The sequence below is a fragment of the Nymphaea colorata genome, chromosome 1 (assembly GCF_008831285.2).
Source record: "Nymphaea colorata isolate Beijing-Zhang1983 chromosome 1, ASM883128v2, whole genome shotgun sequence".
NCBI lineage: Eukaryota > Viridiplantae > Streptophyta > Magnoliopsida > Nymphaeales > Nymphaeaceae > Nymphaea > Nymphaea colorata.
The window spans coordinates 21,590,598-21,607,819 of NC_045138.2; the positions used below are offsets into that span (position 1 = coordinate 21,590,598).

The following is a 17,222-nucleotide window of genomic DNA, read 5'->3' on the forward strand; positions in this document are numbered from 1 at the left end:
AGTTACCAAGCAAGACCCCACCGTTAACTTTATGCCCATCAGGTACCCTTTTAATATCCACTCATACCAAAAACCCTTAATATTTCATATTTTAATATTTCAAAAATCCTTAACGATGTGCCAAAAATTTATAAGGTGTCATGAATAACACATGAAACCCTTAACTGTCAAAAATTTATAAGGTGTCATGAATAGCACAAGAAGAGTTTCTAAGGATGTCATGGCAATGCACCAAAAGTTTCTAATTAAGTTGATTGCTATATATATTGATTGCTATATATATATATATAAGTCAAACACTCAATACCGACCCAACCAATTTTTTTAATTGGGTCAACCTAAGTATCAAATAACCAGTCCAGGCTCGAACTATGTTTTCAATAGTCATTTTTAAAACAAACTGTGCCTTTCAAATTTATACTCAAATCAATTTGAAGTAACAATATATTTGCCATTTGTTTACTTGGGAAAGAGATAATATTAGTCTGTACCCAAGGGATGATTCTGCTGTGTCAGGAGGAAGGGAAGAAAAAACTTGGAAAGATCACATAAGAGAAGGATGAAATTGGAATTTGATGAATGAGATATTATGAAAGAAAAGCCATCTAACAAACCCATGAAACTCTCATGTACCGGATAAGTTCCGAAATTTAGCAATGTACCCATGAAAGCATGGCAGATGTTCACAAGACATTTTTTCCCCATGAACAATGTCCTACAAAATAATGAAAGATGCTATTCAAATCGAAGAATAGAAGAACCACCAACAACACGCAGGTGCAGGCGGGGCTGAGAAGGATGAGTAGGATCAGTCAGACTAGTCCATCCAATCACATATTTTGATATTTTAAGAAAAAACCTAATTACTTAGATGTGGCTCTTCATGCCTAGACATAAAAATCAAAATTTTTGACATACAGAATGATTTTTATAAGTGAAACCAAAGTTTACCATTGATTATTAAACCTTTATAAAATCTTACCCACTTAAAAAAATGCCAGCTTATATAGATTAACAAGTTTTTAGTTCTGAAGATCACATTATACATATATATCAGACCAATGAATCCATCTTTTTAATATGCATGTACGTAGTTGACTGCACTGCCATCGTCGACATTAGAATTTGGTGACAGAGGCAGAAACAGAACCATACCCCGGTGACTGGGGTGTGCCATACTCCTTAAAGAGTCCATATTAATTTATTAAAAATTTAATTTCCATTCTCCGTATCTTACCTCGTCTTATCTATTTTCCTTACATGTGGGAACAACGAAATACACAAGGCCAGAACTAAAATATTATGAAGATAGACAATTAAGAAAAGCAACCAGACAGACAAAAGATGTATAATTATGGTAAATTTACTCCTCGTGTAGGACGGCATATATGGTTTCTTTTTCTCGCATGTTCTGCATTATGATGTTGAGTACGGCAAACCCAGCCATACCAGCAATCTTCTCTTATAGATGCATCCACTGGGAGAGCCTAAAAATACACACAAGCTAGTGAATATTCAGAATACATGATCTGAAGAGTCAGAGTTCAGGAAGCAAAAAGAAAAAAAGTTCCTCACGTTAGAGCAAGAAACTAAACAGAAAGAAACGAACTTTGAACATATAATATGAAACATTAGTTGTGGGCAGTACTGCAGCAGAAAAAGTTCAAGAAAATGGACAAAAACTGAAACAGCATCTGCATGACAACCTGTGGGACACATTTTGTAGGTATTAACAGCGTAAGTCCTAGAGGGCCATTGCTTGGTGCAACGGTATGCTGAGAGATCAGCCTTCATGTATGGGCTTAGGAAAATCGGTTACTCTCAAAACTAAACCTCAAAGAACTACCTGTAAAGATCAACATATAGTTTTAAATATATATTAAAGTAGTGGAAAATCTCCTTCAATGAAGACAGTTACCCAATGGCACAAGTAAAATATAGATAAAAATCTATATTCATTAATTTCTCACACCAATAACTTCACAAAACAACACTCATAAATCATAATAGAAATGAAAGAGAGAAATTGTGCTCCAAGGTGCAAACAATATAAAATGAGCTCACAAACAACTTTAAAGAAGCTTACAGAATATGGGACAAACTCGTCCCCTAAATAAAGCTGAGAAAGAGACGATGGTGTCTCCAACATCTAGCCATTGGAGAGTATAAAGGCTCTCTCAACAGAGCAAACAAAATACTGAAAACAAAATAATAAAATACAGGAAGTAACAAAAGAAAATACAATATTGGTTATAATTCTTAAAACCCTCCCTCAAACTTATGTTGAAATCACCAAAAAATTGCTAGGAGGAAAAAAAATTGAGGACCCCCAAGCCTTTGGGTGAAGAAATTCGCTTTCACTAGAATTCTTATGTAACATACGGTAACCTAAGTCACAGATACAGGTACAGATGTCCTTTTTTTTTTCGGAGGGTTGGGGGGGGGAAGACAATTTCATAAATTGGGGATATGGGACAATTCTAACTATCAACCAAAAAAAAAGACCTTCAATCAATTTCAGGCAGGTCAAACACCAATACAGCTTAACAGGAAAAAGGTGCAAAAGCAATATGAAGCGTAGACTAATATAAAGGGAGAGAAAGATTACTTGTTTGGGAATTGAAAGACGGAAGCAATGTAGAAGATGTGCAACAACCTTGTTGCAACAATGGCTGCATAGCACAGAATCTCTCAGTGGAAGAAATAGACAAATAAGTCCAAAGACTATAAAGCAATCAATTCTACATCTCGCAAAGATGGAACAGAACATAAACTTTCTCATAATTCCATGACTGGGACTGTTAAAGATACAAAAAAAGGGGTTTTCTGAAATATTAGGAAGTTAGGGAAGGTCTCTTTAAATGTTTTGTTACTTTTAGTGGACTTCTCTTGTAATTTTCCCTAACCCTAATCTCTTAATAGAGATTAGGGTCACGTAATGCTAGACAACTTTTTGCTGCCTCTCTCTCTCTCTCGTAACATGGTATCAGAGCGGGTGTGGGCGTCGACGGCAGAGTGCACTTTCCGGTGACCTTCTCCGGCGATCACCATCTTCTCCGACGAACAGCCAAGTGAGTTCGTTCCTTTTTTTTTTTTCTCTCGTTCTCTCCCTTGTCACCGCTACTCCTTATTCCCTCTTATCACCCAATAAGGAGACAGTGAGGGAATAGGGGTTGGGCGTGCCGTGAGAAGGAGGACCTGATCACGCCTATGTGGAAGGCGTGATCAGATCCTCATATTGGTCGTATGAAGAGACTATTGTGGATGCAGCGTGACGTGTGACGCTGTGGTTTGTGATGATCGTAAATACAGTTTCGGTAAAGTCAAGCTGCGTGAGGTGTTGTGGATGCTTTGTGGAGTCTATGTGCTGCTTATAAATTCAGGTTTTTGAATATGATCAGATTTTTTCTATAGATCGTGGATACAAATTCAGTAAAGAAAGGCTGCGTGAGGACTGTTGCTGATCCTTAGTACAAGTTTTTGTTTGATTTCGTGGATTTCTTTGACACGTGGACAGGAAGTTTTATGAGAACTAGCTGCTGTTATAAGTGGCAGCAGTCTTCAGTCGTTGGGAGTTCATTCTTGTTTTTGTCATCGGCTAAATCAGATCTGAAGTGACAGTAATTTCCTAGCCCTCCTTCTTTAAACGTTTGCGTCAATCTGGTCTTCTTTATTTACTATGGCTGAAAACAGTAAATCTGAAGGGTCTACTAACTACAAGATGGCTGGGAATTCATTCTCTTATGGAACCACGATGAAACTTAATGGCTCAAATTATGAAATATGGTCTAGGGTATTCATAATGTCGGTGGCTGGTCATAGGAAGAAATATATTTTTGAGGAGGATGAACCTATTGAGAAAAAAGGAATATATGCTGCGTGGGATGAAGATAATTATATTGTTATGTCTTGGATTATGAATAGTGTGGAGTCTCATATAGCCCCAACTATTGCATATTATACCAAGGCCAAGGATATGTGGTCTTTCTTGAGAAAGACATACTCGCATGCCACTAATGTAATTAAGATCCTACAACTAGAAGAGGAGTTATGCAACATTCGACAAGGGGATCAGGACCTATCTCAATATTTTGCTACTTTGACTGCTGCATATGAACGGTTAAAGGCTCTTCGCCCACCTTGCCAGCATTGTTATGCATCACACGTTGAGACTGGTATGGTGGCAAAGTTCTTATCTGGCCTATCTTCAGAATACTCTGTGGCAAAGTCTCAAATTCTAACAGGCAGTGAACTTCCAGATTTAGCAGACACGTATAATAGGCTGAGTCGCTTTGCAGTCACTCTTTCTCAGACTACGCATGACATACCAGTCTCTGCACTTGTGATATCAGGAGGACGGGGCCCCAGTTCTTTTGGAGGCACTAGGGGGCGTGGTACAGGCCGTGGTGCTGGACGTGGCAGATTTCAGTGCTCTTATTGTGGCAAAATTGGTCATCTAGAGGACCGTTGTTGGGACAAACATCCTCACCTCAGGTCTAATGTTTCCTCTGGACGTGGTGGAGGTAGAATCACCACAAGCAGAGGTCCTTCTTCATCCCAGGCAACTCATTCAAAGACAACAATATCTATGGTTGAGTCTTCTACTGATCCTTCTATATCTATGTCATATTCTCTTAACCTAAGTAAGGATGAATATGATCGTGTTCTTGCTCAGAGGTCTGGCTCTACATCTGCCTCTACATCTACCAATGCTGCTGTTGTAGATTCAGCATTCTCTGTTGGTGCTCCTACTGCTGATCCAGGTATGACATGGATGATAGACTCGGGCGCTTCTAGACATTGTTGTAATCAACCACAAAATTTTTCATCATTTGTCAGATTTTCTACACCACAGTATGTTAAGCTGGCTGATGGCAAGTTGTCCCCTGTTTTGGGTAGCAGTGATATTTATCTTCCACATTTAGGCACTATTACACATGTGCTATATGCACCTCAATTTCCTGTTAATTTGATATCTGTGAAGCAGCTAGCTATCGACTTACAATGTAAAGTCATTTTTGAATCTGACTCTTGTTCTTTTCAGGACTTACCAACTGGGAAGATGATTGGTGGCGGCCATGAGCGTGAGGGCCTTTATTTTTTGTCAATCCCAGTTGATGTTGCTGCATCTTCAGTCCCTTCCAAGCCTTCTCCCTTCCAATGGCATCTCAGATTGGGTCATCCGTCCGTACCAAAACTTCGTCGCATGTTTCCAGACATTCCTGCATCAGAGTCCTTCTTATGTGATGCCTGCCAGTTGGGCAAGCATACACGGAGCAGCTTTCCTTCGAGTCAGAGTCCATCGAGTCAGAGTCCTTTTGATCTCATTCATGTGGATGTATGGGGTCCTAGTCGGGTTCCTTTTCGATCATGTTTTCGATATTATCTTGTTCTAGTTGATGATTTTACTAGAGTCAGTTGGGTTTTCTTGTTAAGGGAAAGATCTGAAGTCATATGTATTCTTCAAAAATTTATCAAGGAAATAAAAACTCAGTTTGGATTCATTGTCAAAAATATTCGCACTGATAATGCTCTTGAATTCAAGTCTTCCATTCTACTTCAGTTTTATGCCGACCATGGAATTCGACCTCAATATACTTGTCCACATACGTCCCAACAGAATGGTGTAGCCGAACGCAAACATCGGCAACTCCTAAACGTAGCTCGTACCCTCATGTTACATTCTCACATGCCTGCCTATTTTTGGGGTGATGCTATCCTTACTGCGTGTTACCTCATTAATAGATTACCCTCTTCCTCCATTCAAGACCGTATTCCAATTCAAATTCTATATCCAGGGCGTTCATTATTTCATTTACCTCCCAAAGTTTTTGGATGCACTTGCTTCGCACATATCCTAGGCCCGAACAAAAGCAAACTGGCTGCCCAAGCTATCAAATGTATCTTTATTGGCTATTCAGCTAATCAAAAGGGATACAAATGCTTTGATCCCGTGACCAAGAAAGACATTATCAGTGCGGATGTTACCTTCTTTGAGTCTCGTCCTTATTTCCCTCCGTCAAGTCCCTCTTCATCTGAGATGCATGCACCTATACCTCTTCCTATTCCACCAGTGTCACTTGAGTCATTTCCATCATCTCAACCTAGGTCACATGAACATTTTCTTGAGCCTCCGTTGGTTTACACTCGTCGTCTAGGTCCCTCTCTCAACCGTCCACCAGCATCGTCTCAAGAGGTAAGCTCTACTGATAAGACTGACTCAGGTTTAAGTGATGACTATTCTGCAGCAGATCTCCCTATTGCTATTCGCAAGGGCAAGCGACAGTGTACCTTACATCCTATATCTAATTCTGTCTCTACTGCTCATCTGAGTACACACTTAGTACAGTTTGATCAAGCTTTATCTAGTCATGTTATCCCGTCCTCGCACCATCACGCCCTGTTAGATCCACGTTGGCGACAAGCTATGCAGGAGGAAATGGATGCTCTTCTTTCTCGGGAGACTTGGGATTTGGTAGACCCCCCAACACGCTGTGATGTGGTTGGCTCACGATGGGTATTCACCATCAAGTATCATTCTGATGGGTCAGTTGAAAGGTTCAAGGCCCGTCTTGTCGCAAAAGGTTATACTCAGACTTATGGTGTTGACTTCTTTGAGACCTTTTCGCCTGTGGCCCGGTTGGGCACTATTCGCTTGATTATCTCTCTTGCTGTCCAACGAGAGTGGCCTCTTTTTCAATTGGATGTCAAAAATGCCTTTCTGTATGGAGACCTTTCTGAAATTGTTTATATGCAGCAACCACCTGGTTTTGAGCGACAAGGGGAGTGTTCCAAGGTATGCAAGTTAAAGAAGGCTATTTATGGACTCAAACAGAGTCCCCGTGCATGGTTCCAAAAGCTTACTGAAGTGTTATCTAAGTGTGGATTTAGCCGATCCCAACTTGATCACTCATTGTTTATCAAGCGAGGCTCAGCAGGACTTGTGATATTGATTGTCTACGTGGATGATATTGTTCTTACAGGGGAAAATGATCAAGAGATAGCTCAAACAAAGGAGTTTTTACAGCAACACTTTGTTACGAAAGACCTTGGACAACTTCGTTATTTTCTTGGTATTGAGGTGGCTCGTAGTAATAAAGGAGTTGTAGTGTCTCAAAGGAAATATGCTCTTGATCTTCTACAGGAAACAGGACTATTGGGGGCTAAACCTGCCACACTTCCCATGAATCCTCGCATTCATATACATGATGATGACTCAGAGCCGTTTGACTCTAGATCTTACAGATCTCTGATAGGGAAACTGTTATATTTGACTGTCACTCGTCCCGACATTAGCTTTGCTGTGAATAAGTTGAGCCAATTCATGGAAAAACCCCGAAAAGTTCACTGGGATGCAGCTCTAATGATTGTAAGATACTTGAAATCAGCCCCGGGAAAGGGGCTATGGTTCAAGAAAGGAGAATGTGTTGACATCGAGGCGTATAGTGATGCTGATTATGCTGGATCTGTAGATGATAGGAAGTCTACTACCGGGTTTTGTGTCTTTGTGGGCGGTAATCTTATTTCCTGGAGGAGCAAGAAGCAGAATGTTGTGGCTCGTTCTAGTGCTGAGTCAAAATATAGAGCTATGGCTCAAACTATGGCTGAAATGTCGTGGGTTAGATCACTACTTGTAGAGTTGGATGTCTCAGTGAATCTCCCAATGAAGATGTATTGTGACAACAAGGCAGCTACATATATCGCTAACAATCCTGTCTTCCATGAGCGGACTAAACACATTGAAGTGGATTGCCACTATATTCGGGACTTAGTTCAAGGAGGAATTGTTAGCACTATTCATGTCTCCTCAGAAGATCAGGCAGCAGATATTCTCACTAAAGCTCTTCCCATAGGCGATTTCCTGAGATGTTGTAACAAGCTGAGCATGATTGACATATATGCTCCAGCTTGAGGGGGAGTGTTAAAGATACAAAAAAAGGGGTTTTCTGAAATATTAGGAAGTTAGGGAAGGTCTCTTTAAATGTTTTGTTACTTTTAGTGGACTTCTCTTGTAATTTTCCCTAACCCTAATCTCTTAATAGAGATTAGGGTCACGTAATGCTAGACAACTTTTTGCTGCCTCTCTCTCTCTCTCGTAACAGGGACATTTGAGATTTTTTCCACCTTGATTTTGAGAAAACAGAATTATTTTTGACATTATAAATAATTTTTATCTTTTACTTAGCTGCACTCTGGTCAAAGAAGACCTTTGACAAAACTGGAGCCAGACGTTGGTTTAGCCCATTCTGCTTCTTCTGACTTCTATACATAGTTCATTTCTTCTCAATTTAAATATTCTTCCTTCAGCCATCTTTTCTTAATAAAATTGTTATTCTTTAGTTGTTATCTTTGTGGCTTCTTGCACAAGAGTAATCATGAGAAGTATTATGTGCTCTTTGTGAACTACTTTTGAGTTAAGATACTCCTCAAGTCTTTTTGTGACTTGATCATATTATTTGGAGGCAATCTTCACAAAGGTTGCCTCACACTGATACCATGGAGCTTTTGTGGTGAACCAATACTACTTGAAGTTAGCACAGTTGACTTCCTTTTTTAATCTTAGAAAGTCCAAAGTCTCAATTAAAATAATATTTTACCACAAATGCCATATCATATTCTAAGGAAATACTGTATTATCAACATGGATAAAAATGTGTAGAAGGTCTAGAAGGAACTTACTCGCAGAGATAGGTGTTTGAAGTTATTGAGTCGATGTTATTTAACATCATACCCATGGGCTCTGCAAGGTTAGCAGGAAACACATAATCAACAATAAAATTTGATTGCATAACAAGATGCATAATGAGATGCGATAGCAACATGAAGAAAAATCATCATGAGTTATTCAGCAATTTGACAATTAATATCGAGTTCACAAGATGGTTCAGTTCTAGCATGAAAGAGGCCACATTTTACAAACGATAATCCTACCAGGCTACCACAAAGTGAAGACCTTAGTTTCCGAGCTAGTTTGATAAACTTGGCGGTCAACCGACTAGACCATGGGCACAAAATTGGAAGAATGCAATTTTATAGACTAGCCAATTGACTTGTGGACCAACTAGTCATTACACTAACTGTAATAATCTTCTCGCAGTTGATAACTCCTGTAAGCTAGATTATGGGTATAAAAGGGTCCACTACCCTGGGCAAAGTGCACGGGTTGCCAATCACTTGGGAGCCCGGTGACTAAGGCCAAATGGGCATTCTTTGGAGATACAACAAAGGATGCAAGGCAAGTCTTAGGAGGCAGACATGACTTGGCTTCAGTGGGGTGAATGCAAGGTGCTTGTGGAGAAGACAGCTTGCTGGATGAGACCACGTGTTTGAATTTTAGCACACACAAGCCAACACTGGCCAAGCTGATGGGCAGCCAATAGAAGCTCTGGTTCATTGGCCTTGAAAAAATTCCCATCCTGCAAAAAGCATCTCGATATAAGAATCAGTGGGGTGCTAAGCCAATAAGAAAGTAGCTGAAAGCAAGTCCATGCATCGGCCTGTTCAACAGCACTTGCAGATTGGCTTGTAGAACATGCCAAGGAATTGCGATAAGAGATCAAGCATGACTCTGTGCTTGACATAAAAGCAGCTCATTAAGATTTATGCATGCTGGCATTCTTGGCAAGGGAGATGGTAAAACCCTAGTCCTTTCAAAAGACACAGCCTTGGGGTGGGGCCACATGGTAGTGCAGTTGTTGCATGTGGTTTTTCACACTTGTAAATGGTTAAGAACAATGTAACTCTGAAAGCTTTATATAGCTACCCAGAAGGCCCTTGAGGGGGTATATGGGAAGGAGAATTGTACAACACAAGGTTCAATAAGGAATAATGCCTCAGCCTTAAACCATTTGGTGTTGTGTTGGTTGTCTTTTGCCTTAATTTGTATTTTGGAGCAAGGACTTGCTTGTCTGACAGCTGCTTAGGTTAAAAGATGAACCTGAGTTCTCATAAATACATGCCAATGAGGTGGTACCTATCTCTCTGTTGTCAAACTTTAAACACCAGGCCATGATAACATCTTGTAATGTCTTCCCACTTTGAGCTATACATCTTTGAGTGACCTGCCGAAAGCATAATTGCAAAATGTGAAAGGAATACGACAAATGAAAAATTTCATAAAACTGTACAAAGAGAAAAAGCTACATACGCCTTGCTCATATGTGTTTCCTTCATGTGTAGACTCAGGCATTCTGGTAAAAACACGATCTGATATCTGTATAGTGTGCACAACATACATCACATGATTAGAAAAACAAAGGCGTACCATGAACATTGATTCAAGCATAGGAATCAAGTATAGCAACAAACTGTAGCAAAATTCAGGACTGTTACTGTGTAGCAGGAAAAAAGAAATACATTTCAAAAAATCCTGCTAAACAAACAACCTTTGGAAAAGCAGAAGAGAATAAAAGAAGACAATTCATTACTTATTTTAACTAACAGAATTTAGGTGACCTCTTGCTTTGCCTTCTAGTTTTGTGTATATGGGAGGTCACAAGTTATACAATTTTCGAAAAAAAGGCCAACCAATCTGTTTCAAAGTAAATTGAAATTAGTCATTTTTAGATAAAAGGTTTTGCTAGGTGAGTTATTTGTGGATCTCATAATCCACATCAAAAGCTAATGTCTACTTAATCCTAGTATTAACCAAGGATTTGCTAATTATCGACTTGACCAATTTAATTGTAAATCACTGGATTTAATGAAGCGAGATTAACCAAAAAAAGAGACTTTCTTTCATATCCTTTTTCAGTTGGCATCCAATTAAGCACAGCGTCATGTATTAGATGGAAAAATTACAAAAATGTGGCCAGCACAAAGGTTGTTCAATTAAAAAAAAAAAAAAAAGATGAACTGAGCCCAAACTTATCCATCAGATACAAAAAGGGTACACAGTAGGCGCGAAGCATAGAAGCTGTTCTGCACCACAGCTCTAAATGCCCAACTGCTAAAAATTTTTTTAGGACTGCCAAATAGTGCACGCAACAAAAATCCCCCCTTGTTGCTAAAATGATTATCCAGATGCAAAAAATAGCCATTTGGGAAGGCCTAAAGTACATGAACCTGCAAAAAAGATACTCTCGAAGTCCATAACAAATTTGAAATCTCAGATATCAAAAATTTGAAATAAGCAATACTTAGTTCTGCACCAATGGCAGTACCATGAATTTGATTCACCGAACATTATTGGGGCTGGTTTAACAAGCATTAGTAATGATAGGATAACCCATACATTTAATAGGCACAATTAGGATAAAAACATCTCCTAATACACATAAAATGCTCTGTACAACAAGAATACATTCAGCATGAAGAGTAATAGAAAATAATGATGCCACCTTCTAGAATGAGTGATGCTCCAGCACAATTCTACTCACAATAATGTCTCCACGGTTCAAAAATAATAGTGCCTCAACATGGATAACATGATACACATACATGGTCCTACATTCATAAAGGCTAGCCACATAATAAGTTCAATACATAGCAACATGTCAAACACACAAAATGCATGTGCCCATGAGTCCAATCAAAACAATTATCCAGCTCTTATTTCTTTGTAATAAAGATATTCCCAGGTTCCATTCTATTCACAACCGTCCTTTTTATGAACTTTGAAGATGGAATAGCAAAGGATACTAAAGGAATTTGCTTCACAACTGATATAGCATGAATTATGCATATTTTCATCTAAATAGTATACATTATTTGTAGGGTGGAAATTATATTTAAGGACCTATGTTTATTTTTAATTTTTATCCAGGATCTCATGGTTCCAATCTCACTACAATTGAAGTTAAAATGAAGACTACATGTAGTTTTAAGTTTTAAGTGTATTTGGATCCATAACATGTTTTAGATCCAAGTACCAGATAGTATAAACTAACAAAACCATTGCCACTCTATGTTAAACTCATTTCAGGGGAGAGAATTCAGTCCATGCCCCTACTGAGAAAACTGTGCTACCCCATCTTCCTCTCCACAACCTAGTCTTCTTATCTCCCTTTTGTTCTCTTTTTAGTCATTCTTTTCCTTCTTCTTCCTTACAATCTTCTGACCTATTTACAACTTAAAACTCAACTATTTGGACGGATCTCAGCCAGCCAATGAGGTCCATAGACTGGGCAGGTCCACATCTTGACAGACAAGTCCCGTCTTCTTTAACAAACCAGCCACTGTCCTAGAGGCAACTGGACTGGTGGCACTTTCTTCTCAACTCTTATTCATAGAATGTCCTCTTCCAGCATGGAAAGCAACTGAAAGCCATAATACAAACTAAAAAGGTGGCATCAATTTCTCCTCTGTCACCAATTCCAAGGCTTTTCAGGTGAAAGCCAACATTGGGCGTCCTCCTTCTGCCTCCTCTCCAACACAACCAGCAAGGTAAGTAGGACAAGTTTTTAGGTTAAGAGAATTGTTATTAGTTTAGAGGTTTTGTTTTAAATCAAGAAACTGATTTAACCAGCATCCAAGCTTTTCTGGCAGATTTTGATTGGTTAGACTGCTTCATTTAGCACATATCTACACATTTTAAATTTGACTTCATCAATTTCATTTTTGATGTCTTGTAGGTTGATTAGGGTAATCTTGTATTAAAAGAAAGAAGACTTCCATCACAGTAAAACTAGGGCTTTTTACTGTTCTTATTTAATTGGTAGATCAGTGCTTTGTGTTGCTAAATCTAGCTCACTGGTAGACTATGTTTTCAATTTTGTGTATCTAGTTGATTTCTTATTAGGATCAAGGTTTAGCTTTCTGATCAGCAGAGGTTAGAATTAGGGTTTTGGTCATTCCTTTTTATTCAATCCAGTGCCAATTAGGGTTTTCTCATTAGAATCTTTTGATTAATTTAGTATAGTTTTGACATGGTTTTACCAATTTCTGTTGTTCTTTTAGTGTTTGAGGAGCTACTTAGAAGCTTTCACAAGAATTTGTATTTTATTCATCTAAACTGGGCCAATCCTCATCTTTAGGCTTGATTAGGTTCTATTGGCAAAATCAAGTCTAGTTTAGGATTATTTAGTGATTGTTCTTCAACATTCTACTAGATCGTTTCTTGATAGGGCAATACCTTGCCTTCTTGCTTATTTAAAGTTTATGGTAAGTTCTTTGTGTTTCTCGTATTATTTTAGGTTGGAATAGTTAGGTTAAATTCTGTTTTGTATTTACATTAGTTAGATCAATTTATTCTTTGTTCATTCAATTAGGGTTAAATTCTTTTCAGGCTCTATGGTTTATGTACTGTTTTTTAACCGCTATAATTTGTTCTTGATTATGTTTAGTTGATTTTGTTTTACCCAGGTCTAGGGTTATTTAGTTTAGTGCTGTCCAGGTCTGCTCAGTTGGTTTTATTCCAGCCAGAAGTCTATTTCTAGGTTAATTCCGGCCAGCAGGTTTGATTTCATCATAGCCAGCCTTGTCTTGTTGAAATCAAGCCCAACTGCAGCCTCTTAATGCTTAATTATGTTACTGTTAGTTGTAGAAAGTTCATATTTATTGCCTTCTAGATTTCATTACTTGTCAGATTCAAATCGACATGTTAGCTGATTGCTTGAAGTTTGCATTCTGTTTTACTTCTTGAATATTGTTTTGTTTACGTAGTTAGGACAATTACTCTATCATGTACTTCTCGTTTATATTTAGATTAGATCTGGGATAGGTGTATGGGAGACTTATGAGTAGTTAATTAATTAGGTTGCCTCTAAGTCACAGCGGTACATGGTACGGTGGTACACTTTGGTACGTTTGGTTCGGTTCCAGGTCAAAACCGACCCAAACCATTTAAATCACACATGTTTGCCAAAGCCTCTGCCCAACACTTCTTCCTCCGTTTTACGTACCTTCAGCCATCAATCTCCTCCAATGGATGGCAGTGGAGAGCTTCACCGGCCAGTGGCGACCGCCGATGGACACCAACTGGTGAGGTAAGTTTTTTTTCCTTACGTTTTCATCAGTTTCCCTTTTTTCTTGTGTTTCTATGTTAGACAGTTGGACGCTTGTTTGATGTTTCTCTGTCGTTCTTACTTAATTTTAATTTGGTAACTGCATTGAAAACGTGATGAACTCCATTTTGCCGTGTTTTTCTTTTATATTTGTATTACTTTTTTTGCTGGTTCCTTTTATATTTGAACTGCCGAATTAGTTATTCACCTCTTTTGCTAGCTTCATTTATATTTGCCGTGTTTTTTTATGCTGAGTGATTTTTTTTTTAATTTTCTGCTTTCGTGGAATTTTGCATATATACTTTTTTTTTGCATACCCTTACCTATATCAATGATTTCTTGATAATTTTATTGATCTTAAAGTAGCCGTTGTCTTCTAGATTTTAGGTTAGTTTAAACCTGCAGGCTGCAGCTTTTCATAAGTTTGTAACTTTATATCAAATTTCATTTAGTCAACATTCCATTGGTCAAAGGATTTAGCAGTCTTCTAAGGTCAGGTTAGATAAACCAATATATTTTTTTATTAGCCGATTAGAATGTTCCAGTAAAGAATATAATAGATATATATAGTTTAACCTAGTATTACTTCTTTTCTTGCGATTTCTTTTCCTTTAATATCAAATTTTTTGTTGGCTTTGCAGAACAGGGAATATATATATCCGGAGGAGGGTAGGCTGAGGTGGAGAATCGGAAGTTAGTTCGGTCTGAACCCTGGACCTTAGAAGCGGCTGACAACACTAGAGATTTAGGTGCTTAGATTCCTGTTTTTATTCAATTTAAGCAGTTGAGTAGTAATTATTTTATTCCAAGTCACAGGTAGTTTAGGCCTTATTTTCGCTCTTGCAAAAGTAAAACTGAGTTATTAGTTTAAGTTTAATAATGTGGCATTTAGTATCATCGACACAAATTTCAGATCAATTTTGGTATATCACATTCCCTGTGGATTTGAACCACCTTGCCACTCTACATGAGTGTATCTGTATGAGCTGGTTAATGTATTGACATGTGGTTCTAAGCTGGTTTTCATAAAAAAAGCATTTCCAAAGTTTTTTTTCTTATCAATCTTTCATACTAATTGAATCATATGGACACAATCCTGAAAATGATATCATATTTTGCAAAAAAGTGGCTCCAAGTAGCATTCAGGTTCAAACATTGATTAACAAAATATGCAAAGACATACATAAAGAAGAATTCGTTCTATATTACACAATAATTATTTAAAGAGAAACATGGGAAGGTAAAATTACTTTTGAAGACTATAATTATCCTACATGTTTAGAAAAATGACAGTTAGTGCCTACAGAATAGATTTGCTTTATAAGTAACATATGGCCACACAGTCATGTATGTATGAGTGAAAGGTAATAGCACTTACTGGCCTAAAAGTTCCTGGGCTACAAAGCCCACTGGCATTGTCATCACTTACACCTTGAGCCTGCCAATAAGCTGCACAAAATGATCTATCACATCCTACACCTGCAAATGTTAGTTAGCTTAGAAGCACGTTGTGACAAAAAATAAACTGGAAAGGCAAATTGCAGATTAGAAAATCTTCCTGCTTTTGCTTCCCTTGCAGGAACCAGAAAAGGAATGACTACTTTTTATTTTGATATCATCCTGATATAAACTAATGTCAAGTACTGGTTTAGAAAATTTAGAGGCTCATTCTAAGACTTCAAAGATTCAGATAAAATTCAGTAAATCAGGTTCCTAATAGGAAAGGACTAAATTGTGAACCAATGATTACAGAATGTAATTAATTCTTGTCCTCGGAATACCTTTCAGAAATTCTAATTAAATATTTGCAATGATTGGTTCTTCAATAGAATTGAACAGCAATAATAATTTTTAATAGATCTCAAATAAATACTTTTGTGAATATAAGAAAGTTAAAGTCTCCAAAATGACTGAAATATTTGACTTCGGACAAGCTTATCTAACAGGACAGACTAAGTCATAAATTAAGAAAACAACAGGTCCCTTCACTTATGAGATCAAAATTAAACTATACATACTAAAATGCTCATGTTTTTGAATTTTTTGTCAAGATAGATTATACAATTAAGCAGATCAAAATAACAAGTGAAGGACTAGTTGCAACTTGCAACCAACAGTTTGGTGTCAATTAAAAAAAAAAAAGCTTCTGTGGAGTTAGATGCCAAAATATTTCAGAAATGATACATAAGGCCAACCCAGTTCTAGTTTTCTGTATGAGATTCTAACATAAATGGCTTCACAAGGCTTTATACAACCTCAAAATCAACTAGACCATTGCTGTTGAAAGCAGCAATCAGATAAAAGGGATGAGTTTTGTTGTAAGGAAAGACTCTACATGATGTCTTTTGCTTGCACATAATAAAAGATTGTTTTAAAGTAAACTATCGCAACACATGCTTGGCTCATTCAAGGTGACCTCAATTTATATATGTCATGACAAGCTCTAACAAACAGGTTGATTATGCAGTGAAAAGTTCACTTGGAAGTTCCAGGCTTCCTAGTCACAGGCTTTGCACATACAACCACCTAGGTGCCTAGGCAACATGTTAGGGAGTGAAACCAAAGGTATTGTTTTCTTGTTTGGGTTTGTAATGCTTTAAAAAATCACAATACACATGGCTCATCCAATTGTTTTTTTTTATGTGGTTTTCCAATTTAGTTTTTCTTTTTAGGCTAACCTCAGAATCTATGTCACATGGGTACTCCTCTTAAGGAGGAGTACCCGTATGGTACGGGTACGTCCCTGGTGCGGTCAACGCAGTACCAGGTACGGTCAACATACCCGAGACCATTTTTGTCCATTTTCGGACTCGGTCAACTTTGACCAAGTCTAAAGTTGTCCAGTTTTTTAGTTGAAAACTAAAAATCCCCCTCTTTTCTTGTTTCCTTTTTCACTCTAAACCTTTCTTGTACATAGTTCCTGACAACTTTTCATTTAAAATCTTCCATACAAAAATTCATTCCTTCTCTATAACTTGACTCTTCGATAATAGTGTGAGACATAACCATAGCGATGTCAATATATCTTAAAAGCGTGACCTGTTGCTCCTTCTAATCTTGATGATGCGACGGAGAATCAAGAAAGCTGATATATTTGTATGTTAATCACTTTCATACTGTGTTTTGTGAATATGTTATTCATTTTGAAATTTTTTGACATATATATGTCTGCGTGTGTGTATGGCCGTACCCCTGCACCCAAATTTTTTGAAAATGGTCCGTACCCGTACCCCCACCGGTACCCGTACCTGCACCTGTACCCGTACCTATGTGACATAG

General features: G+C 37.9%; 1 protein-coding gene across 1 annotated transcript in view; it reads right to left on the bottom strand.

Moving 5' to 3' along the window:
• Positions 1 to 1,176: 1,176 nt before the first annotated feature.
• LOC116245746 (uncharacterized) overlaps positions 1,177 to 17,222 on the bottom strand; it is a 41,713-nt gene continuing 25,667 nt past the window's right edge. Inside the window, exons 10-15 of the mRNA XM_031617270.2 lie at positions 15,322 to 15,422; positions 10,148 to 10,213; positions 9,974 to 10,061; positions 8,680 to 8,740; positions 2,609 to 2,672; positions 1,177 to 1,487 (exon numbers count right to left, since the gene is read on the bottom strand). Coding sequence (XP_031473130.1) covers positions 1,353 to 1,487; positions 2,609 to 2,672; positions 8,680 to 8,740; positions 9,974 to 10,061; positions 10,148 to 10,213; positions 15,322 to 15,422 — 515 coding nt within the window. The 3' untranslated portion in view covers positions 1,177 to 1,352. The remainder of the gene's footprint in view (positions 1,488 to 2,608; positions 2,673 to 8,679; positions 8,741 to 9,973; positions 10,062 to 10,147; positions 10,214 to 15,321; positions 15,423 to 17,222) is intronic.